Source organism: Thunnus maccoyii, chromosome 14 (assembly GCF_910596095.1).
Source record: "Thunnus maccoyii chromosome 14, fThuMac1.1, whole genome shotgun sequence".
Classification (NCBI taxonomy): Eukaryota; Metazoa; Chordata; class Actinopteri; order Scombriformes; family Scombridae; genus Thunnus; species Thunnus maccoyii.
Window position 1 is genome coordinate 16,411,558 of NC_056546.1, and position 26,523 is coordinate 16,438,080.

Here is a 26,523-nt window from a genome sequence, read left to right on the forward strand (position 1 = left end):
TGCAATTTTACCATGTAAAAAGAGCACATAAAACATACATTTTTGAGAAAAGCTGCTGCAATTTCAGGCATTTTTGGCTCCAATAATCACACACACACACACACAGACACACACACACACACACACACACACACACACACACACACACACACACACACACACACACACACACAAACTCAGTGAAATCCAGGAGGGACTGTTTAGAGGCATTCAAACCCATCTTTAATGGCCTTTTTCTCACAGCAAATCTTTTGACTTGTCATAGTAGGAAAAGCACAGGTGTTAGTAATAACATTTACGATGGCTCCGTCTGTTCAAGTGTGTCAGAAAGCAATGCAGTGTGTCAGGACCGTGAAACTGAAGCAGCTAAAGGGGGATTCAGCCACCTGTGGCTCTCCGGCTGCAGGCCTGTCAAACATGCATGCAGTGACTCTTTGCTCCGCCGGGGGGCGCTGCTGCACACACCGACAGTAACGAGCACTGAGCTGGTTCCGGTTGATTTCAGTTGGCGGGCTAACCGAAGCTAGTGCAAACAAACTAACTATAAAATATATTAGTTTATTATATAAAAAGAAGAAAAATAACCGTTTAAAATAAAAACACCGAGGAGGAATGTTTCAGCAGGATTGTTTTGAGGATGAAAACAGGGAGGCGATGTGAGAAGCGTTAAAGTTTTAACAGCTAGCTTGATATTGATTTGTAGATATGCTCCATTTTTAACCCCAATAAATGAACTAAATCCAAGATGGAAGTGAATATTGTGGTGGCTGCTTCTGGAAGAAAAAAAACCCATCTGATTACAGGTAAGATATCTCCGTCAGTTATAGTGTGTTTGCTTGTTTTTATAGACATTGTTTGTCTCTGTGATGAATACTTTGCTAATTGGTTGTCTGTGTAAAGTTTGCAGGTGTCGGTTAGTGTAATTCAGACTTGATAGAAGTGTTGGACAGATGGATTTGAAGGAGAATATAGATAATTTTGTTATGTTTGCTGTCAGGGAAAGTCAACAGATGTAGGGTGATTGATTCACTGGTGTGCATAGAGCCAGTCTACTTTGATGTCCCCTGTAGCTGCTGAATTAATTATGCTAATTAGGTCCTGTATTAACTGCAGGTGTGTATGAGTGAAGGTTTGCTTATACTGTACAATGCACTCATCTAATATTACTTTATGTTTTTGCTCCTGGGATCTGATATGTGTGTTTTTGTTGGCAAACAGCCTGAATTTCATATCGGTAGTAGGGGTTGGTTTTCTACAGTGTGTCACAGTGGTTAAAGGCAACCTCATCTCTTATTTAACTGGAGCTGGAACTGTTTTTTTGCTTGAATATATTTATTGGTTTTCATATTTTTTTGACATAACATAACATGACATAAAAAGTAAAACAAAACAGAAAAAACAAAGAACAGAAAAAGAAAAAAAATATATATAAACTCACTGGCCACTTTATTAGATACACCTGTGCAGTCTAATGCAATCCAATACAACAGCTCTACATTTATGAACTGGGTGGTGGTGGTATATTGGAGTGCATTATATTGAAAAGTGTTCCTAATATTTTTTATGTGTATTTTCTTCAGACTCTATAGTTGTGCTTGAAACTTTTCACTACTTTTCATTACTATTTGTTGATATTATATTGGTTTATTTACCTTTATGTTTCAAGCAAAGAATATGGATGTTTAAGGTGAGGGAGCACTATCAGTGATTTTAATTTATTGCATTAATTGATGAACTAGACTGATTACCAATTTAGGGCACCAATTAATGATCCATTTCACTATCGATTAATCTGTTGATTAGTTTCTCGATTCATCGATTAGTCTTTCGTCCATAAAATGTCAGAAAATGGTGAAAAATGACGATTACTGTTTCCCAGAGCTCAAGATTGCAACCTGTAATGTCTTGTTTTGTCTCGACCAACAGTCCACAACCCAAAGATTTTCAATTTACTATCATGGAAGACTGAAAGACCCAGAAAATATTTACAATTAAGAAGCTGGAATGAGAAAATTAAAAGAATGTTTTTTTTTTTTTAAAAAGTGATTTGAAATGATTATATCGATGATCAAAATAGTTGGTGATTTAGTTTCTGTCGATCAATTAATTGACTAATTGTTGCAGCTCTATTATCAATATGTGTCAAAGTTATGTGTGAATGCTGCTGTGTGAAAGATTGTGGTCAATTCTATCCTTTTAATAAATGTGATGGAGGCATTGAGTGTGGGCAAGTCTACTTGAAATATCGACTTTTGAGTATCAGTGGTATATTTTATGAATTACACCTTTATTTACTCAGGTTTCTAGGTGACTCAGTGGATAGGTGATGTGAAGTTTACTGTTGATAAGCTTATAACTCCTGGTGCTGCAACTGGATGAGACACATGGCAAATACTGTTTGTTTTTTTTGTTTTTTTTTTAAAGATTTGTCATGAAACAGATCAGATTTCAGGTTTTCAGATTTTATTCAGATTTATTCATGACCACAGTTGATGGTGATAATCAATAAGTACACTGACAGATCACATAGGATTCATTGTTTTGATCGTTGGAATTGAGTATATTTGAATGAATATTGATGTTTTGTGGCTGGAAATTGATGATGTGCAGTATGTAAGGATATTGATGTTTTGCTGTTACAGCAGAGGGGATGTGTATTACATGTACAGTATGTGACAACGGATCCATCACATGACTGCCTTTGATGGATGGAAAAAGGAGGACACTGTAAAACTGTCTCCTATGGGTTGTGTTCATGTTTTAAATATTCAGTTTCATTGCAGGATGTATGTAGTATTCATAGAAATATTATCAGTAAATGTGTAGATGTAGTTGTGGTGATGGATGAACGTTATGGTGGCCTGGTTCTACACTGTGTCTCACATGACAAGTCACTCATATTCAACCATGATGAATAAATGATAAAATTATTTTTCTCACCTAAACTAACTGAACTTGAACCAATGAAAATAGCTGGCAGTGAATATTTGGTGGATGTAATCACAATATGTTGAAGAAAAGTGGTCAGATCTGCAATTTCCCCCTAAACATATTTCACAATTTCCTACTGTTTAAGGTTGTTATAAACTCTGCATGTGTGTTATTTAATTTCCCTGGCCACTATTTACAGTTAGTTAAGTACACTGTCATGTAATAAAGCATGGATTTGATTAAAACTATTTTTAAAACTGTAAACTCCACTCAGTCGCAATCCTGCTGAATCTCCTCCAGTACTTCCCCGAAGCGAGGGGCTAAAAAAGTGCAGGAGATAATTTGCTTCTCTGCAAGTGGGTCACTAAGTAGCAGCGGAAGGTGAAATATTGAGATGCATTAAATCATTGGTAGCTTAAAGGTGGGATGTTGTGAGCTTAAAAGAAGTGTGTGAGTACATCTGTCAGTGTGTGTGTGTGTCTGAGATGTGTGAGTGTGGGTGTTTCATACTCTGGGTCTTTAATAAGTTAGGGCCACTGGAGCCCAGGGTTTAATTAAGAGTTAGAGACAGATTTAGGCCTCAGCAGCACCACGCTGGTCTTCTCCTTGGAGACACACACGCGCACACACACACACACACACACACACACACACACACACTGCAGCAACAGGGATGTCCTTGGATGTTTTATGAATCACACTCCTAATACCTCTGTAATAAGATCGGCACTTTGCAAGAAAATTGCACAGAGAAAAGAGGTAGAACCGAGAGATAAAAAGCCTAAAAGCAAAGGAACAAAAGGACAGAATTGAGAGGAAAAACAAGGCTCAAAGTTCAGACAGATAGAGGGAATAATAAAAATATTCAGAGCAGTGTGATAAATAGGAGGGGAGAAAGCGGGGACAAAGTCAGATGTGAAATCACATCAGCAATCTTGCATTCAAAAATTTATACATCTGGCCTATTCGGTTCTGAGGGTTTATGAAGGCATAACGAGGAGAGGAGAGGGGAGCACGGGCCCATCACGCTCGATAAAGTCTCTCCTGGATTTATTTACCTCCAGCTGGAGACCTGCAACATATAATTTAAAAATAATAAAAGGGAAACTGTTTTTCTGTGTATGTGTAATGCTCTATCTCCACTCTGTTGCCTCTTTTCAGATGGAATTTTATGTTGTTTTGGCTTCGCGCCTGTGTTTTCTTAAAGCGATAAATATGAGGTAAAAAGGTGGAGATCAAAGTAAGAACACAGAATAAACAGCACTGCAAAGAGTGCGGGATGAAGCTGAAAGTAAAGATGCTCCTCTTAACACCATATTTTGAAACCCCCTTTTTTAAAGAATTCAGCATATTTTTGGGCTGGATGTTTTTAATCACATATTCAAAGGACAATGCTTACATTTCAATACCAGCCGTCTTTTTTTTTTTTTAACACTAAATCGAGTGGGGAACTTGATTTCTGTTGCCTCATCCAAAATGACAGAGTGTTTCCAGTAATAAGTCAGTGCAACTCCTTCTTTCTGTTTCCCTCTCGTACTCACACGCACTTGCATAATGAGCTATGTGTTGTCAAAAACGTCCATAAAGCTGCAGCAGTTTTTCGCTGCATCAGTGATACAGTGCTTCAAAACTACAGCAAATCATTTTAGCACTAACAACAAATCTTTACATCACATCTTTATGGCCTGTGACAGAGAATGTGGTGTCATTTAGTCAACTCGCAGATCAATCTCAACGTCCACTTCAGGCAAACTGGCAAAATGAAAACAACATTTGAAGTGAAGAAGGAATTTAGTAGCACTCTGTCTGCACACGAAAACGTCAATCTGCTTAATTTGTGTTGTTTGTAGTGCTGAATTGATTAGTTGATTAATTGCTTAACAGAAAGTTGGTTGATTAGTTGTTGCTATTGTTAATGTATCAATCAAAAATGCAAAACAAACTCTGCTTCTAACTTCTCACATATAAAGATTTGCTGCTTTTCTCTGTTTTATATCATTTAGAGTACAAACAATTAGTCGAATAATCGATTAGTCGATCAAAAGAAAAATAAACGTCAACAATTTTAATAAAAGAATAATTGTGTCACTGACTTTTCAAGCAAAAATCACCAAAAATCCTTTGCTGCAGCTCCAGTTTATAAACTGAATGTCTTTGGCTTTTGGACTGTTAGTCAGGCACAGCAAGATATTTGAAGACGTTCTGGGAAATTAATGGACAGTTTTTCATTAGTTTTTGACATTTTACAGACTAAAAGATAAATTAATCAAATCAATTGACGATGAAGATAATCAACAATGAAGATAATCGTTAGTTTCAGCCCTAATATGATTACAAATTAAATATGTTTGGGGTGAGACAAACAATTTGAAGACATCAACCTGGGCTATGGGGAATCTTGATGCCGGGCATTTTTTCCACAATTTTCTGGCAGTTTAGACTTATGATTCCTGTAATTGAAGAAAATAATTGACAGATAGTTCAGTAATTAAACTAATGGTTAGTTGCAGCCCTAGTTGGTTGTGTATAAATTTGTGTTCTGTGTGCATTCATCCACATCTGTCTCTGGTACAGTGAAGAATAAAACTGGGATTCTCAGTGGGGTCTTGGGACTACAGTCTACTATGTTGTAAAGTGTGCAGGATATTGTGATGCTTTCCAGGCGAGTCTTTAAATGAGCTAACATCATCTATATTAACAGATCCAATCATGTGTGGGATGGCCATATTGACATACTGTATGATTGATGCATGTTTGGATTGGCAATTTTTTGTCTTAAAGTGAAAACCTGAATTTTAGTTAAGGCTGTCAAGAGAAAGCAACAAAGAAACGATATTCCTTAGTTTCCTTGTGCGCGACACAGCCAGGACATGACCCCGATCGAAGCCTAGCAGACTGTTTGTAGCCTGTGAGATTTACGAGTTGTGAGTTTTCATCTAAAACTCTCTAAGCCTGCTCGGCAGCAGAGGCCTGCACTCCGGACTACCTTCACAATAACGCGAGATTAATGCTGCACAGTTGTTCAATCAGTGGTACAGAGCGCAAATTTGATTTTGCAGATGAGGCCGCCCTGCCTCTTCTCTCTCACTCCATCCCTCATCTTCATTCCTCATCACATCCGTTTACCTCACAAGATGATTTTTTTCCCTCAAAAAGGGAAGAGCTTCTAGTTAGTATGCAGAGCAGCGGAAGTACAAACGGCACACTTCTCTTTTTCAGAAGTATGAAAATGAAATATTCATGACTGTAGAGAACTATCTATGTGAGAAAGAGATGAGGATGGAGAACAGTTGTCATTTTGACATGAGCCTCCATCCTAATTTCCATCCGCGCCCTCTTTTCGGGACAGCTGCAATCTTCTTGCACCTGTTGGCTCTTTGAACCTGAAGAACAGACAGCAAAAAAAATAGCCCATCTTTTCCTTCCCCCTCTATCAAACTGTCTGTCTTTTGCCATTTCTCTCCTCCTCCTCCTCCTCCTTCTCTCTTCTCTCTTCTCTATTTCTGTTGTTCCTCTGCCAGCTGTCACGTCAACACTGTTGGCGATATCTCTATGGCAGCAAGTAAAAAATACTTGGCAACATCCCAATAGGGATGCCATGGTGAGGAAATTTTCCCACCAGTTAATAAACTCGTGGCAACACCAGTGTAACCAGTTACACTGGACATTTTACAAGATAAGATATTCGTCACTGATGCTCAATATCTTTAGACTTTAGAGCGCTTACTTTGCTCTGTAACGTTAGATTTTTAGATCTTGCCCTTACTTAAGAGTTAGTGACGGCGGGCTTCAGGCTACTGCCAGTGGGTCGTCCTCTGGGTACAGCCAGTCGGACGAGCCAGAGGACGACCGCTGCTTAGAACCAGAACCAGAACCAGAACGATCCGCCTGCCATCCGGAGAGAGAAACACCAAGAGCAGGCTGAGCAAGCTGAGAGTGGGAGAGTTTCTGCTGAAAACAAACACCGCGACCCAGGGTGACATGAGAGCAGCTGCTCGCTAGCAGCTACATGCTTTTACAGCAGAGAGCAGAGAGGAGGACAGACGTCTCACTCTGCTGCCCTGTTCTACGACTCTGCTGCTGCTGCTGTCGACGGAGCAGATACTTTCAGTTTATAATTTTTGCACATTATACAAATTAAAGTTTTTTTATTTGGTGAATGTGGGTGCTGATACGCTAAAATGAACTAAATGGGTTTTATTTCTTTAAAAAAAGCAAAATGACGGTGGGGGCAGTGGGCAAGTAATGTAATTGGTGTATGTCACAACATGTAACACCGGTAACACCAACTACCGCAGAGAGCCTACTTACCAGCTGATAAACTGATGGTGAATGAAATGCAAAATAGCTTTGACGTTATGGGGTGTATGCGTTGATGGATACATGGAGGACTACAAGTGTTTTTTAAGAGGTTTAACCAAAAATTCAGTAATGTACAGTTTCAGAGACAAATAACCACTGAAAAAAAGCCTTGAAATACCAAGTACTGCATTTTATTACAGGGCTGCAACTAACTATTATGTTCATTATTGATTAATTAGCTAATTATATCTGTGATTATTATGTGTCTGTTAAATGTCAAACAGTGAAAAATACCTGTTTATAATTTCCCAACATTTTGTTTGACCAAATGTAGTAGTAGTAGATCTAGAACAGAGCTCAGCGTTTCCCCTACCATTACCTTGGAGGGGCAGCACACCCCTCCAACGGGACCCCCTGCCCCTCCTCAAAGAAATAATATTTATGTTATTTATTCACACACGTTACTGTAAGTGCAATAAAAGCTTCACGAATAAAAAGCCAACAGGAGTAATTTATTAATGTAATCCGCGCAAAAGATGGACGGACGATGACCCCAAACATTTGAAATTCAAGCTGAAATATCTAGTATTAGTCTTCCATTAAGGTGGAAAGTAGCAAGTGTGCGGTAGAGAGAGAGAGGGAAAGAAAGAGAGAGGAGGGGGGAAGCCTGTGTTTGACAGTGAGGCTGCAGCGACTGGAGCAGAGAGTATGTAGTTTAGCAGTATGGCTGTGAATGTAGCAGTGCAATGTGTGTACAGTTTAGGCTATTTGTCAGTGAATAAATGCTACAACTCCTCAAGACCCAAGCCAAACTCCCATGTCTTGCTTTAACTCCTGCTGTTTAAAGTGAAGGGGGTTAGCCCTGAAGTTAGCAACAATGGATTAGCCTAACTTGACCAGGCTCACTTAAGATGAACTGACCTTTAAGGTGGACCAGCTATTCTTATTTTAGTGACAATCTCAGCTGCTCCTAAACAGAGAACGGACAAATGTCTGGCTGCTGAGTCTCTTCCAAGTTTTGCTCAGCCTCCGCCCCCTCCCACCTCCTCCTCACCCTCTGCCGCCGCCACTGTCCCCCCAAAGCAGTCAACCTAGGGGAACACGGGAGCTGGATTGCTCATCAGTCTTTGGGTTTATTCTGGTGTTTTACTTTGCCCTTTTAGAAATTCATTTGTGCCTCTGGCAACTGTCAGAAATTTCAGCTAACAAACTGCTCGGTCTAGAGAAGCATCAAGTAGTAATACCAACAGTAAAGAACACACACACACATGCATGCATACACAACTTCTTCTGCTATCTTATGAAGTTTATCTTGTATTGCCTGCTTTTGACTGCATATAATGACACAATGAACATTACCAGCCAGTAAAACAGAAGGTCAGAATAGTCCCCACATATCAACCACTGATAAGAAGTGAGATGTCTCTATCTATTCTTTTGATTTTGCACATGTACTGGTATGTTAGTGGTGTGAAAAATAACTACTTGTGGTACTAATGTGAAATTTTACGTTACAAATTATAGACCAGAAAGAAGCTCTGTTAATTCATCAGTGCAAAAAACAATAAACATAAGTTTGGTTTCTCCAAACTCTGAGGATTTTATTTCTATTCCACGTTAGTCCATAGGCTATCTTGACTATGAAGTACCTGCATATCTACACAGTTGGTTTCACTTATTCTGGCTGATTAGACCTCTGCTCAGGTTGAAGGTGGGCTGGAACAGGCCTCACAACAAACATTTTGACCTTTCATAAAAGGAAAACTCTGTAACTAATAACATTAATGATGGCCTACTCAGATGTCTCAGTAAGTCATGACAGTGAGCCAGAATACACAATACCAAGACCCCGAAACTGAAGCAGCTAAATGGAATTAAGCCATAATTAAAGCTGCAAGCCGTGTTGAACGGGCCTTCGTGCCCTTGGGCACATCGGGCCATGACACAATCAAAGGTCTTCTGTCCTGGGCATGTAGATGTCTTCAGAACCAGGCTGTTTTCAGACAGTGCAAGAAGGGGATAAACATCACTTCCTTTGTCCAATTTCATAGGGGGCGCAATTCAGCCAGTTTGCATCACTGACTGAATATTGTCATGAGGACGTGTTCAGGCCGGGACTCTTATCAAACATGCAAAGTTTGGGGCAGACTGGAGCATTTGCACTAAAGTTGTAGCAATTTCCTCTGTCATGGCGAAACATCAAAACTCAACGCCACGGCCACACGCTTCAACGATAGCTGAATTATAGCATATTAGGCACATTACCGCCACCCTCCGCTTCGGACTGTAGACCAAATATTAAATCCTACACATCAATCCTGTCTGTCTAATAAACTCAAAAAACCCCCAAAAAACCGCTACTCCACCCACTTGGCAGGTTCATTAAAGTTTTAATGCTAAGCTCCAGAACACCCCCTCGTCCAAATATGGTCACTTCCAACTCCAAAAATCAAACGTGGCGACGGCCACATCCAAGACGGCAATGACCATATCGCTACACTCGTGGCTTCACAATGGCAGTTTGCAAAACAATGGGTCACCGCAGTCCACCGCAGCGCCAAAATGGCCGCAGCCGAGCTGTACTACTGGCATTTGGTCTGAATACAGCTTTAGCATACAATTTGCATGAGCACAAATTATGATAATCGATGACAAACCATCAATAAATCTTTTAATCCATCTCACATTATTTACACTGCTTTTTGTATTTTATCGTACTATTTTAACGTCAGCCACGTGTCTAAGGACCACATTTTATAAGACAAAAGTAAGCTGTGCGTGAAATTTAGCCCGCGCCTGCATCTAACCTCACCACACAGTCACCAAACAACAGTCACATTACACATTTACTGTATATGTTCAATGAAAAAATAAAAAGTTATTACTAAAAGCATTGGTAAACTTAACAAAGAGTTCATGCTAACAGAGAAGAAACCAGTTCTTACCACGACACTGTGATCAAGTGTGGACTGTCGCATCCAAGCCGGCTGTTTTATGAGCTTGCATGATGACACGTCATGAGGCCATCACGACGCCCACACACAGTAATCGAGCCACCAGTAGCGCCAATCATGTAAATAAAAAGGCGTTTTCTGAGACTTTCTGGAAGTTGACTCACATTTGTACCTAAAAATAGATGTGTGCAAAGTGGAAAAAAAATTTACTCGCACAATGCGACTACAATTTACAACCATAAAAGTATATAAAACGCTAGAGGGATTTAAAGTTGAAACAACGGATACAGGAAGTGGCGACGCTCGTAAGGCTAGCGCAGCGTTAGCTGCAGCATGACTGGAAAGAAGCACAACCACTTAGCCTACGCTAGCACCTCAGCTAGCCCCGGCTGTCTGTTTGGATCCAACAGGAGCACCGAACCCCGATTTGTTATTCAGGTTAAAGTGGGGAGAACCAGCGGGTCTGTCAGTCAGTTAAGTGAAGTGAAGCCTGCAAAACACACACCGGGACCATCAGGGAGAAACAGTCCGTGGAAGAGCTGCTGTGTTCGGCTGCACAGATAGGAAACACCTCGGCTGACCACTCTGTTTGAAAAAAATGTTTATTCTCCTCTGTTTGGGTGATAACAGTGGTTGGCAAACAGCAAATTAGGTGCATTGCTGCTACCCTCTGCTTCAGACTGTGAACCAATGATTAAATCCTACACATTAATCCTGTCTGTCTAATAAACTACAAAAAAAAATGCTGCTCCACCCTCTTGGCAGGTCCATTAAAGTTTTAATGCTGAGCTCCGGAACTCCAGTCTTCCTGAGTTCTTCCCTCATATAGACTACAGTCTTTCTTGATCATTAGTACAATATATGCTTATATGTGTAATAGTCTCCTCCTCCTTGAAAAAAAAGTAAGCATTGAACACTGCTGTCAGATGTATAGAAACATTAAGTAACTGGGGTGTGGCGCAGTCCAAAGGCTTCTGTCACAGGCATGTAGATGTTTTCAGACCTGAATTGAAAGGTCTGACTTAATTTCAATAAATAAATTGAAAACTTTTGATGACTTTGTGTGTAAAAGAAATTAACTTCCTAATTTTCATCAAGTCTATTTTTAGAAAAGTAAAGACTTTTAACCCACATGACCTGGTCAAAGCCCCAAAGGGGCGAAGACCCTATTGTATTTCGTGTGTTTGTTTTTTTCCTCTTCTTCTTATTCTTTCTTTATTATTACGCCACTTCAACCCTTAATTTGACCCCCTAAACATCCTCAAAAACTCACCAAATTTGGCACACACATCAGGTCTGGTGAAATATTTGATAAAATGTAAAAATTAGCCCCCAAAGTGCCAAAATGTGCTCTATAGCGCCACCTATGTATCTAATATGGCCGCCACGGCCCGTAGGAATGTCGTAGAGAGATCGAACCAAAACTCAATTATTCGTCTCATCAAGACCTACAAATCATATGCTGACACCCCTGACCTAAATCCAACAGGAAGTCTGCAATATGCCCATCAAAGTATGACTTTGTGCCAATTTTGGACCCCCAAGAAATGCTATTTCCTCCTAGGGCGTTAATGGTGTCGGCTTCAAACTTGAATACATGACTTATGACACTGTGCTGAACAAAAGTTGTTAAAAACTTTGTAATAACTCAAACGGTTTAGATATTATAAGCCCTGAAAGTTGTAGTGCCACATCACACCTTACAATGTAAACCAATGGGGAGGCAATCTCTAGGCATAAACTTTGTGTCAAACAAATGATTCTGATGTCTAAACTATAAGTCTGACCACTTTGAAACCTGTATCAATGGATTCACGATGACATATCCTCATGAGGATATTTCACAAGAAGAGTGACATTCTCCTCTCCAACTGAGGGGGAGAGAGAGAGAATAGGAGGGGGGTGGGTGGGTGTGGGGGTTGAATGGAGCTCATTGAGTGAGAGTGACAGTTTAGTGATAAAGTGCTGCAGAAAAATAAAATCAAAACTAAAATTTGTAGCTCTGTACTGCAGCCCCAGCAGCAGGCAAAATAGTGGACAAAGGAAGTGATGTTAATCTCCTTGCACTGTCTGAAAACAGCCGGGTCTGAAGTCATCTACATGCCTGTGACAGAAGACCTTTGATTGTGTCGTGGCCCGACGTGCATGGAGGCACGAGGGCCTGTTCATCGCTGCTTGCAGCTTTAATGAATAAATGTTATTCCTACAATGTTTGATCAAAATTAGAATGTAAAAAAAACCTGCTGTAGCTGCTGTTTTCCAGCATGTGAACAGACACTTTATCTGAGAGGTATTTGAAGCAATAAAAACAGTTGTCTCTGTTTTCGACAGTCTTCATATCTGTCTCTCACACTTTTGTTAGTGTGATTGTGTTTCTATGCAGGCATGTTATGTGGATGTGTTGTATATTTATCATGGATGATTGTGTAGCCTCAGTACTTTTCACAGAAGGTAGATGACTTATTGATTAAAAGGACTCATTTATTCAGATGAGGCATCTGGAGAGGCCTGGGGGTTTGTTTTAGTTATGAAATCAACCCCCCCCCCCTTCTCTATCCCCCTCCCTGAGAAACACCTCACACATTTTACAGCATCCACTCTGGAAACTCTGTAGCTCATAATCTAGAAGAAAAAATCACAAAGAACAAAAGTTTTGGAAATTCTTGTTTGTCATTTGTTTCTTTTAGATTCTGTTTAATAACCCAGTTTGGCAAACTCATAAACTTGATTTCTGTCCTTTGTGTATTTTCAGTCCTGTCTGTTTAATACCCCTAGCATGCAAAATGAATGTCACTTCTGGGTTTTTACAAATAATAAATGAGTTTTTTTCCTCACATCTCTGCTGCATTGACAAACAAGTATTGCGACACAAATATACTATTGTGTATCAGCTTTTATTCTCTTATTGCAAACATCTTTAACAATAAGCGTAAAAATAAATGTCTACAGCTTTACATTTCATCCACGCGACGGCATGGCTCTTGGGGGGGGTGGGGCAGGTCCAGAGGGAAACATCTCGAGCAATGCGTGGAAACCAACTTCTTGTTTGATTTGTAACTTAACTTACACACAGATCGTAAATGGCAGCATTGCAGGTAAACTTGCGTGTCCTACAGGGCTCTTGCATGCCCTTGCATGAGTTGCAGTGGGTGTTTTTTTTTTCCTGACCAGTGAAACGTATCAAAATGAACGTCAAAATTAACATGCAAATTGCAGCTTGCATGTTATTAATTTAGTGAAATGGGGCCTCTGGGATGTTGCCACCACGTGTGTGTGTATCACTAGGCCACTATGACGCCCTGAAATAGGTCATCTACCATCAGATCATGTTCCAGATGAGTGGGGACTCGGTTTTGTACGTGAAGTTAACCAGATAACTCAGTAAACCTGCTTTGTGGAACTGGTTTCTACTGCAAAAATCAAGCCATGTTAATTGGGTTTCTCTTGATCAATTAACCTGATTATGGTCAGCCAGTGGAATAGATTATCTACTGTAAAGAATATTTAATATAATCTACACTCTGATCTTTATCTCTCTGACAACATCAGGCTCAGCACAGCAGGGAGTGGGGAGTGATGATATTAACTTCCCCCCTAGAGGAAGGTAGACTAAGAGCCCATAAGTGGATGCTGGAGTGGAGGTGGAGCTTTTGAAATGCTATATGAACAGCAGTAGCAGCAGCAGTGTGGCAGCAGGCATGCATCAAAATGGTGAGCAAAGCACTGACACCTTAATCACACTACCATGATTAAAATGGTGTGTTAGATATATATGTTGCGGTGAAAAGAGGAAGTTGCTTGCAGGATTCGCTTCATAAATCGAAACTGGGTTTATCATTAAATGACATTTAAAAAAAGGTTTCTTAACTGTATGTAAACACACTGTATGTTTTCCGTACTTCTTAACCTCTTTCTGTCGGCTTGCCTCTTCTGCTTTCTTCCCCTGAGCTCTGCCAAACGCAGGGGTTCACGGGGGAGGACAACAATGCGCTTCTTGTTCTGATGCCAGGTCATGATTCACTCGTGGCTACACAGACTAAATCTTGTGCTAGGCCGAGGCTGATATGACTTATAGACATCATGTGCCAGCTGGGTTGTGAATACCTCAGATTTACTGTGCCTTTCCATCAAGGTGCCAATGTAAGCTGCCTCTAATCTGCCCCGAGTCCTGGGATTTGCCCCATGCTTACACAGGGTTCTGCACATACAACTTCCTGGGGTTAGCAAATGAGATGCGGACCCCTGGAAATAAAGGCGTCGATACTTAATCACGAAGCGAGAATGCACCACACGCTGTAGAGAAGTAAAAGTTGATGTCATAGGTCGGAGAGATCAGTGGAGAAACAGCTCTATTGGAAATGTGGATTGAACTCTGTTGCAAGATGCGAATCTATATTATTGCCTTCTCTATACTACAAAGCCTTTAATCTGAGGCCTGAGTCTTTTGGAGTGCAACACTGTATCTTGGTTGAGTAAATATGCCGTGGCCTTCATGCATCTCATGTGTGTGATTCAAGTGCATGTGAAAGCTCCTGTTTTGACAGGTGCTCGAATCAGGGATTAGAGTAGGGATGAGAGTTGCATTAATCAGAGGATTCATCCTCTGCTGCTTCTCTCATCCCTCCAACTAAATATACTGCATGAAGCTCTGCAAGCCAGGGAGGGACGGAGAGAGGTGGAGAGAGACTGAGATGGTGTAAATGTGGTTTCTGAGCTGTCAAATAGAAGCTAATTACTGGAGGGCTGGACATGCTTTCATAGGTGTGTGTTTGTCTGTATGCATGCGTGCACCTGTGTGTGTGTGTGTGTGTGTGTGTGTGTGTGTCTTTGGACAGGGGGCTCAAATTGAGAGTGGTGAGAGTGTGAGGTTTGTTATCTTCAAGAGCTGCTCTCTTGGAGCCAGTCTGTTCCTAATACACTAATGCAAGAGGCAGATGGCTCTCTCTCTGCCTCTCTGTCTCTCTCTTCTCTCTTAATGTTTTCATCTATCCCTCTGACTCAGGTCACCTCCATTTCCCACAACATACCATTCACTGTGTGTAAGCGTGTGCGTGCGAGGTGGTGAGTTCATCTCACGGTCTAATTGAGATGACATTTCTGCTCTCCAAATTAAATTATTCAGCTCCTGTATTCATTTGTTCCCCTGTTCCTTTGTTCCTCGTCCACGAGCCGCCTCTCTTTCTCTCCGGGCCAAAAACCACTGACCCTAAAAACAGAGAAACCATAACTTGTGTCTTTATTCGTGGGCTTTGTGAGGTGGCTGAAACTCATTCTGAGCAGCGTGACCTTCACTGAAAGTCAGGGAGTAATGGCAGAAGTGTTGCTGGGAGGAATCCTCCAGTTGTGACCAGAGGTTGAAAGCAATTGGTGAACTTTGCTCACTACAGTACTATGTATTATAAAGGTGTAAAATCAAAGGAATGTGAGAACCTTGAGAGGTAAAGTTTATGCACTCTAATCAAAGATTTTGTTTTGGTTTTCTCACCTTTTGTATTGTCCTTGAACTGTTCTTCAAGAAACTATCAAGGAAAATCTTTATTTTCAAATCTATTATCAAACTGCAGTTAAACCGACCTTGAGGATATAGCGAAACTGTATTTATACTGTCTGTTGCTAAAATTGGCAGAAGTGACAGGGGGAGGTTAAGCTATCCATCACAGAAAAAGCTTTGCATCTTTTTTATTTTTTTTCTTGTCTTTTTTGCAGCTTGGCTATCATCGCTATCCTCTCATGCGTCTGTTCTCCTTGGCACATGTTTGATGCAAGAAGGTTCGGGACAAGCCAGCATGGATACTCTGAGGTAAAAGACTCTGGTTACATCCTGCTTGCATCACACACACACACATACACACACACACATACACACACTGGTCCAAACACTTACTTGCTCACTTTTACACCGTGAACAGGCCACATCTTGGCAGAGTATGCGCATACTTTGTTTCTCAGTTGAGTTTCTATTTTTCCTCACAAACATAACGTGTATATTTTCATCCCTTTCTGTTTGCCTAAAAGAGCAACTGACTAGACATCAGTGATGATGAGGATTTCTGCTATTAGCTGGTTGTCATTTTCATAGCCCTGACTACGATGCTGCGTTTGTGTGCTGAGGAAAAAGTTTGACATCTGAGACTTTCAAGTCTGCTTCTTAAGGGCGTTTCAGTACAGTGTTGTTTTGTCAGAAAGTCAGACGTCTGAAACAAATGTTGAACACATGAATTGTTACAAGTTGTTATAGAATTGTTCAGCGTTGGCGGAGGTTTGCGCTCCACCTCGTGCTTTCTAATTTGTATTTGAATGTACGTGGGCTGAGTGTACAATATGTGGGTGTAGATATTTGCATGTGTGAGGAGTACAATGGAAATAAGAATTGTTATTTAACATGGCTTTGACATATTCCTAATTTGTTGGCAGGCTTGTGTTTTGGGTGGAGTTGCAGCAGGCTGAACATTTTTCAAAAAAACATACACCTCTTTAAGTGCCCGTATAGACAATGTAGGACTAATTGTTTTGTTTTTTAACACCTGCTACCTTGGAAGGAAAGAAGGAAGGAAGGAAGTGCAACTCTACTTTTCGCCTGCACGTTTCTGAATGAAATGACAAAATTTTGATAAAAGCTAAAATCAGAAAGGATTTGCTCCAAACACAGATAGAATAAATGCACGATCTGTCTGGAATCTTAAACGAAAGAGTTGCTGCATTCCCAAATTACTCATATATAGGTCAGGGACATGAGTTCGTGTTTATGTGAAGACGATGTGTGGATCTCTCTCTCTCTCTCTCTCTCTCGCTGTCTGACAGACTGACAGAGTGTTATGGGGTGAAGCTCTTAGGCTGTGAAGTGAACGGAGTAAACAAACATCAGCGCACACACACGGCTGCTGCTTTGCCGTGAATCTGTCGGAAGCCTCTGAAATTGGTTTTTGATTATTAAAATGAAAACAATTTCCTCTGATCAAATCAGCGAGGGCACAGATGACTGATGCTGTCTACTCTGGCAAAAGTAAATCATGAACAAGAAGAGATGGAATTTTAAATTGTGGAAATAAATAAGTTGAACTAATACTTTTACACACACGTTTCTAAATGTTTGTAGATTTTTGTGTGGAGCCTGCATAGCCTGGTAAACATTGATCAGATGGTTTATATTGGAATTTATTTTATTTGTCGATGTCAAGTTCTCTCATGATATCACTGCACATGATTTGTGGGCTTGGATTTCGTATTTTATCCACGAACAAACTTTAAGAGAGACTTAATGTAACCAGCTTCCATCTGTAGCTGCTTTTGCAGCTTGTCTTCACAAATTATCAACAGAAGAATGTTTTGCTTTTACAAGTTCAAGTTCAAGACTCAGACATCGCATCCACAAACCAGCCAACCATGTTAATGATGTTTTTGTACACTGATAGAGTATCGAATCTTTGTAACTACAAGAGGCTACAACTTAAGATGGTCTTTTTTAATGATGAATCTGTAAGTTATTTTTTTAATAATCATTAAGTCTATGAAATTTCAGAAAATGGTGAGTTTTGTTTGACTGAAAGACAAAATATTACATTTTTAAGGTTGTTTTATGATAATATAAAACAGAGAAAAACTGCAAATTCTTATATTTGTGCAACTTGAACCAGCATTATTATCTGCAGACCAAAAAACAGTTTTCACAGACTAAAAAACAGCATCCCCTCATGATTCATTTTTTGTCAGCACGGTATGTGGTCTATGCTGTATTAGGGTTTTTTTGTGTGAAAATCAAGGAATGTTAGTCTGATTATGCGTCGGCTGAATAAAGCAGCAGTACCTGACGAACATGGAAAACTTTAAATCATTATATGGCAGGAAACAACGTTGGCCTACAGCCAAGTCCCCTTAAACCTGGAATTTATGAATGGAGTCCTTTTGGAGGCCTTTATGTATGATTGGTGGAAAACTACTTTACCTTGCATGTTAAATGACAGCCTGCTCGGCCGAACATTGACCCAAGAGAGTTTAAACATATAACCGAGACAAAATTTTCATACGGATGTGTTTTTAACTACCGAGCATCAGCATCGACCCCCGTTCAGCTCACACAGAGCCCAGTGCTTTTAGGAGGGCTGGTCGCCAGGTAAGCATCCAGCGTATGAGACATTGAATACACACGCATCGAAGTGTAAAACAAGAAGGGCCTAGCCTCATGGGAAAAAGAAAAAATCTGAACATAGCGCAGCTGTGGCCATTGCTTGCCATCCACCGCGGTTGTCTTGTCTGTAGCTCAGTATTGCAGCTGTACATTTGTGGGCACAATTGGCAGTATAATGAAACCAGAGAGTGTCTTTAAAGTGCATGCTAAGAAATGATTGAGATTAAAAGAAAAGAATACTTTCAATGAAAGAAATTTAGTTGCAATTTCACCCACTTTATCTCCAACATGGTGCTGAAAGTAATTACTGGAAATCTCCGCAGTATCTACCTGTTACCCAAAAATCCAATCCCGGTCCTTTTATCTCTAGTAATGGCAGTCGCCTGTGCCTCTGTGCTCGGTGCTGAGTGGGTCATTTCAAGGGTCAGGTTTTTTTAATTGGATAATACAGTCCCAAACCAGTTGAGATTAGCAGCTACTCAAACCCAGGGTATTTGTATGATAGTGTTTGACCTGCGTGACCATCCAGGGTTAAGTTTTCACGATCAGCAGCACTCGGCTCTGCCTCGGGGAAACACAGAAACTATCAGACATGATGGAAGAAAGTTTATTCAACAGCCCCCAATTTCAGAGGTTCTGCAGGACACCAGCGCTAATCACATAACAGCCTTGAAGTGTCAACAGTATGTCTTGGCCTTCAAAGCATCCCACCCGTGTATTAAACTGTCTTTGTCTTCACTCCTGATCCTGTGGTGGAGCCTTCAACATGAGTTGTTGAATGTGCTCATCATCTCTGCAGCCGCGTGTCTGCGTGCAGAGTTATTTCACACACCCCAAGTTGTGAGTGTGCCTCAGAGTCTGGCACTGCGTTAAGCCCGAGAATGTGCATGTGTTGGAGCTGTCCTCTTAATCCTTACAGCAAATAAAGGGAGGCTTACTCAGTCTGGTGCAAACACACACTAGAGCAGGCAAGCAAGCACAAATGAACACTTCACATGCACTGGCACGTGCATGTGTCGCACATGCTCTCTTTTCCTCATCATATCTTTCTTTCTTTCTCTTTCCCTACCGTCTGGCTGATGCCTCATCCTTCGATTATCCCACCTTTCTCGCTCTCTCTGTCCCTGTCTAAGATTGTCTCTCTCTTTTTTTCTGGAGCCAATATTTTATACTCCCTCCATCCCTCCGTTTCTCTTCCTCCCCGTCCTCTCTCTCTCTCTCGTCCTCACTCACAGACTCGTACACAATCCCTGCTGCTCACAGTGTCTCCATCTCTTTGCCAAGCCAATCGGGGTTTTGGAAAATGGCTCAAAAGCACAAGGATTACCCTCACATCCACAACAATTACCCCCAACCTTACTGAGCAGGGCACAACAGCCGCTAGTGTCCCCATAATGAGAGAGCTGCTGAGCTGCTGAGGTGGGATTTACGATTAGTGATGGTGTACTCTGCCTCTCAGAGATCCACTGTCAGTGTTGTTAGTTTGCTGTGGTCACAGCTGAGCTCGGCTCTCTGATTCTAGACTCACAACTTAAATATACACATTTGTGTGTCTTTTTATACTTGTGAAGACTGTCATCAACCACATTAATTTCAATGGAACCTCTCAAGGTTGGGCAGTTGTTTTCTATTTCATGTCGTCCTATTGTTATTATGTTTCATTGCTGATAGCCAGTATGATCAAGCAGTGGATGACCTCAGCTGTCTCATCAGCCAGACACAGCAAGAGCAAAGGAGACTGACCACAATGTGGTCTGCATAAATAAAATGACTGAATAAAAAAAATCTAATATCAACTTTTAAAATTGTGACAACCATGGATAGGCCTGATCCAATTTAAAAAGTAACAGATGAGAATTATCTACAGAAGATTTTGAATATTTATACTATATTATTATACATTTAACATTTGTACATACATATACATTTATATATATACATATTATATTTATACATATTTTTATATCAAAATTCAAGCATTTGCATAAGGTTAGTTAGGGGGAAGAATGGAGCATGTTTAGGTTCCGTGTATATATATGTGTGTATATATATATATATATATATAGTGCATATGCCATCATTAATTATCATTAGTTTTTAAACTGTGACCTCACAGCAGTGTGTGCACTAAGAGGAGCGACCAAACAGATTTGATTAGCAGCAAGTGGTTGGGAGTACTCCAGCAGATGTGCCACAGTACTGACAAACAGAAAATACACTGGAGCAGATCTTAGGCCACGTTATATATTTTTTTAGTTCTAAAGGTAAAACACACAGACTGATTGGGATTTTTACACAATTCATATTTTTTCCCCATCGCATAAAAAAAAAAGCGATACATCCTGAAACATTGTCTGAAGATCAGTAGACTCACAGGTCAGTCTCTGAATGCTTTGCACAACTAGAGACTGAGGACAATCTTCCATCTTTCGTTGTTAAAACTGGATGGAAACAATTAGAGTTAAAAAGAAAAAACCCGCATTGAACCAGGTTTATTCAATCATTATGATTTGGCACAACTGAAGCATATTTACCAAGTTCAGCAGTCTCACATGAATTTGAAAGCTGGAAGTTATCTCATTACCCACTAAAACTTACAAAATATCACACGTCTATAACTGTGTTCTTGAGGCTGACTCTCAGTGTGAAACTTGAGCTTGTTTCGATGAACACACTATCAAACTGGTATCCAGGCTGCACTGATGATGACACTGTCAGCAGATGCCAATTAGTTCAAGTCTGCTGGCTAGCTGTGGCTAGTTTTCCTGTGTCTCCATAGGATTGCTCCGAGTGCCCTACTTTCCCCCCACAGTCCATAGAAATGCAAATTAGGTAAATTGGACAACTCATAGTTGTGTGTGAGTGTGATGTCTTTTTCCATCATTGTGTGTTGACCTATGATATACTGGTTACTTGTCTAGGATGTAGTGTGTTGCTCCTAACCCACTTCATGCTGGGATAGTTTGAACCCACACAACCCTGTCCTTGATAACTTCTTTGTAGAAATGATGCTTTTTATGTCAAGTCAGTTTGAAAATAGTACAAAATGGGAGGTTTGATAGTATTTAATAAATGCAAATCCAGTATGGAATCACCTTTCAAATCCTTTCAAATCCCTCATTAAGTTTTGTATGGTTTAACATTCAACATTTGCAAGTAACTAAAGGCTGAACTAACTACAACTCAAATATGTCTAATCACCTTTTGTTGGCTGAGAAGGCAGAAACACTACATTCTGGCAGCCTGATTAATGTTTACAACCTGTACCTACAACTTGAAAAGAGCATAATATATGAAATGTTTGATAAATGGACCCGGCACACTGCAGCTAGATCATTTCTCGAGACAGGAGTCACCACTCTGTTGGTCCCTGTTGAACTACAAAAACACACAGTCCACTAGATGTGATAAATTGGTGTTACTATGTGATGTGTGTTTTTACTCACTGGATCTCAGCAGCTGCAAAGAGCACATTAATCAGAGCCTAAGAACAGCCAAACGTTGCAATTTCGCCATTTCAGATTTAACATTAATTAGCTACAGCTAATCTGCCGCCGGCGATGTCTGTAATTTTAACCAGAGACAGCAACAGTCTAAAAATCAAAGCCTGTTACCTTTAAGCTTTCTATTGCTCTTCACTAATAAAAAACAGTGAGGAGATTAAAAGGTTTGATAAGAGATACTTTAGCATCAGAGCTTAATGAATCTTGATATTCTGCTGACTGGGAACTAGATACAAAGTGGAACTGTCAATGAGAACCCATTTTTAGCAATGGCTGGATATTATTTTACCACAAGACCAAAAATGGTCCAAGCGATCCTGCTCTGCCTTATTTCCATGAGCTGACTTTGCACTTGTAGTGATGACTTTGCAAAAACTGCAAAAAGATTTGTACTCGCTTGAACGAGCTACAAGGAGAAAGTGATGGGGTGTGCTATGAGATGACATTGTGCTAGCGAGAGCATCAGGAATATGTCATTACCCATCGGGCTTCTACAAAATCCAAATCGTCATAATTTTGCTACAGTATGCATGTTAAGAAACTTAATTAATTTTTTTCCTGGAGGTGTTTGATGGCGCATTAGTCTGCTATGGCACACATAAATTTCTACATTACAAACCAACCTTTTTTTTTTAATTGGTTTTTTAAATTTAACAAACACCTACACACCTCAACATAAACAACAACAGAGAAAAGTCCTCAGAGTAAAGAACACACCCAGTTGCCATATAGGCCGCTATGTTCTGCTCTGTTTGTGGGCAAGTTTCATTCTCAAAAAGTTCCCAAACACTGCAAAGCTTCAAGTCCTGCTTTCAGAAATCAGAAGACAAACACAGAACAAATTTAGGAGTAGGAGGAGGAGAACAGTAGGAGACCCGAAACAATCAGAAAATATGAATCCAGCTAACATGTCATCAAAGCAGCTCTGCACTGTGACAGAAATAAAGAGGGAATCATTTGAAGTGAAGTTAGATGCTAAAAAAATGGGATGATGGGAGGCGGTCAAAGGATGTGACAGTCAAAGTCTCTCTTTGCAGTACGTGACAGCTCTCTACACTGCTACAACAGAGCTTTCCTTATATAGAGAAATTAGGGCGTGGTAGTATGCTAATTAGCAATAGCAGGCACGCGCCTGTCAATTTAGAATGATTCTAATTCACTAACATACGCACGGTGGTAAGAACTGAATTGGCCGGTGCGCACGTGTCATGAATCAGACGGTAATTTTGCATGTGCAATTATTTTGTGCACAAAGTAAAAACATTTCTGTGCACATATTAGTAAATGAGGCCCAGTGTCCTTGAAACAAGAAGACAAAAACAGACACACTATGAAGAGTGAAGGTTGCAAGTGTCTGCATAATGTGCGTGTGGTAAGGTGCCTGTGTTAATGAAGCATGAGACACTGACATGTTTAAAAGTCCTGTGTAGTCAGTGTTCTTGACTTGTCCCTCTAATTTGAGTCTGTCACATTTTTGTATGCATGATTAAACTGTCAGAGGGTTGCTGCTAATATCTTCGCTGGCAGGAACATGCCCACAAAGAATTGCTACTGTGAGTAAGCAAGAGACTGAGAAAAGAAAAGTGTGTTTTTGTATTGTGAGAAAGAAGAACAGAGAGAAAGAGATAGTCTGGACATCTTTTGTTTATCTTTGGCGTGCTAAATATACTGCCTTAAAACAAGAATCCTCCTTCACTTCTGCAGAAATCCTATATCTCTATTGTGTCTGTGAATGTTTGAAATGATGTAATTTATTCTTGTGAAAGGGTGTGTGAATTCTGTCTGAATGCTAATGTTTTGTTTTCACACAATCACACCACTTTCACACAGTTGTATTTAACAAGTGTGTACCTGCCATCAGCGTTTCAGCGTGTGCATGCGCTCGCAGCACTGTGTGTTTGTCAGCCATAGTATAAGTCAGTGTTATAGTAATGTGACTTGAATGAACAAAACCTTGAGGACAAAGGTGTAATTGTCAGTCGTCTTCATCCTTCCCCTCTTACAGAAACTCTTCTCCATTGTTAGGTGGCAAGATATCCAGCTGTGTTCTCATTTCCCATGTAGCTTTCTCCCTTTAAATCTCAGAGCCTTGGCGGTCCAACTGGCATTAGTGTGATTAGCTGAATACACAGACAGTACCAAACTCCTCAGTAGATTACCACTGCTGTATTTACCCCTCTGAGACCACAGCTAATCCAGGCTCCCATGTGCACTACACAAAGGGACTGGGTGAGAAGTTAAAGATGAAATGAAAACAAAATAAAAATTCTGGCAATATCTACTCACCCCAAATTCAGTTGAAATGAAGCTTTGGATGTATAAGAGAACCAAACAAATAAAAACAAAAAGATTTAGCACTAGTTGTCAGAGGCAGCAACCATGGCTACACGTCAAATACAGTGTTCCCCTGAAGGCCACCAGATGTTGGCCCAACAAACACTCAGTCAGTAGAAAACTGCAAATTGTTCTCCGCACATCCATCCATCCACTTCCTGCCACTTATATCATCCGTCTGTCCATCCATCCATCCATCCACCAATCCACCATGTTCTCCAAATTTACCTGGAAGACCCTGAGGCGTTCCAAATGGGATACATAATCACTCCAGTGCCTGGAATACCTCCAGAGGAAGATGTCTAGGAGGCATCCTGATCAGATGCCCAAATTACCTCAACTGGGATCTTTCACTGCAAAAGAGCATGTTTTATACTCCCTAGGTACTCATTACAACTGCTTATCTGTGAGTTTCAGTCATTACTTGAGGCTCATGACCATAGATGAGGATCAGAACTTATTTGACCCTCTTCACCATGACAGTCCATCTCACTTTTGCAGAAACACTCTCTGAACCCAAAGGGAATTCTAATTTCATATCTTGGTGTGTCTTGGTGGTGACTTTGAAAAAAAAATCTTGTTAAAAGAGGTATGTTTGAGTTGTGTTTACTGACAACTGTCAGTCACAGGAAACAATTTTTCCTGTTTGTCCCATCTCAGCTTCCCTGTGGCACTGCACAAACTATCTGACAGAGACACTGACAAGAACAAATCTAAACTCCAGGCTGCAAAATGACAGTAGGTGATGTCACTGAAGCTAAATCCATTTTTCCTTCTACCCATATGTTCTCATTTCAGCCTTTTCCCAAATTGGAAATTAATCGTTCACAACAAAAAAATCCTCATATTGTGTAATCACTTTCTTTAATATATATCTAATTATTTCCTGTTTTACCTCATTATATCATTAGTTTAGAGGGCTTTGATCAAATGTTGTGGATCAAAGCACTATTTAACAGTTTTATGAACTTCCGTAGATTTACACTGAGGGAGTAGATAGTAGACAGATGACTGGATTTTATTTTTAGGGAGAACTATTCTTCTAGTATAAGTCCTGAGTGCAGCTGTATGTACACAGTATCTGAGCTCTTGGTGACTGTCACAACAAATTCAAATGAAAGTGAAAGCTTTCTCCTTGTGTCTTTCTTAATTTTGCTCCTGTTTAGTTTGTCCTTGCTCAGCCACGCGGCTGCCCTTTCTGATTATGTGTAAAAGGAACATACATGGCCTTTGAAAGTACATGCATATTCATTGTAATTACATAAAGAACAAGAATATTACATTGCTCCCATTTTCAGCTCTAGGATGAATACTGCACTTGCTGCACTATACTGCAGTTTCTAACTATAAAAAATAAGACTAAATTGTCTTTTTGTTGAATTGTTTTTGGTGACACATCTCTGCGTACAGAGCAATGAGCTTCTCTGATGTGGTGCTTCATCACAGAAGTGCAGAAGAAGCAAAGATTGAGCCCAAATGCAACAATCTGTTTCTTTGTATTTTAATCCTCTTGACATTTCAAAGTCTGACAAGCATTGGTCAGACTTTGGTCATCTGTCTTGAACACTGCAAGATCAAGAGGCTTTAGAGAGATGGTAGCTTCACAACAATTCAGCCTATCTGCTCTTCTCCAAATGCTAACATCTATTTTGTATTGCTAGCCTTTTCCAGTTTTAGTCATGAGTTACTGCTTTACTGCTTTGTTTAGCTGCTTCTTTTGAGGCTCAGGTCATTCTGCATATTACAGTGTTTGATTAGATGTTTCAACTAAGCCTTTTTTATTGTGCGGACATGTTTCACATGCATGTATTCAAAACCTTGGCAGCTTTGCCTCCTGCAATTGTGTGGTCGACCCTGGAATTTCCCTCTTTATTTTTTTTTGTGAAGCATTTTCTTTTAAGACTGTGTTATTATCTCCGCCAGGCGTAAGCCTGGAAGGAGATCATGCGTTTGGTTGTGTGTGTGTGTGTGTGTGTGTGTGTGTGTGTGTGTGTGTGTCCACAGCTAATCTTGCGTATTACTGGACCCAATTTTTTTTTTGTGCACATTTATGACTGTATGCTCAGGGACCCCTCGTGGTTGCAGTGATTAACAATTTTTAAAAAAACATATTTTCGTGATTCCTACGTGATTGAGCCGATAGTAAAGCTTAGACTTTATGTGCACACCATTCTGTGCATTTTACAGAAAACTATACCAGACTATTCTATACAAAAACACTTTATTAAAAACTTTGCATACATCTATATAAGAAAATATAGACACCTGGCGGAGATCTGCATTCTACTGACTGCACTGTTCTTGTTATTTAATTTTTTGGATAGAAAAGCAGAATGGAGCATGAACATTAAATCAGCTACACTGTTCAATCATA

General features: G+C 40.2%; 1 protein-coding gene across 1 annotated transcript in view; it reads left to right on the top strand.

Moving 5' to 3' along the window:
- Positions 1 to 480: 480 nt before the first annotated feature.
- golga7bb (golgin A7 family, member Bb) overlaps positions 481 to 26,523 on the top strand; it is a 223,120-nt gene continuing 197,077 nt past the window's right edge. Inside the window, exons 1-3 of the mRNA XM_042432737.1 lie at positions 481 to 803; positions 13,737 to 13,898; positions 15,894 to 15,987. Of these exons, the coding sequence (XP_042288671.1) occupies positions 13,850 to 13,898; positions 15,894 to 15,987 (143 nt within the window). The 5' untranslated portion in view covers positions 481 to 803; positions 13,737 to 13,849. The remainder of the gene's footprint in view (positions 804 to 13,736; positions 13,899 to 15,893; positions 15,988 to 26,523) is intronic.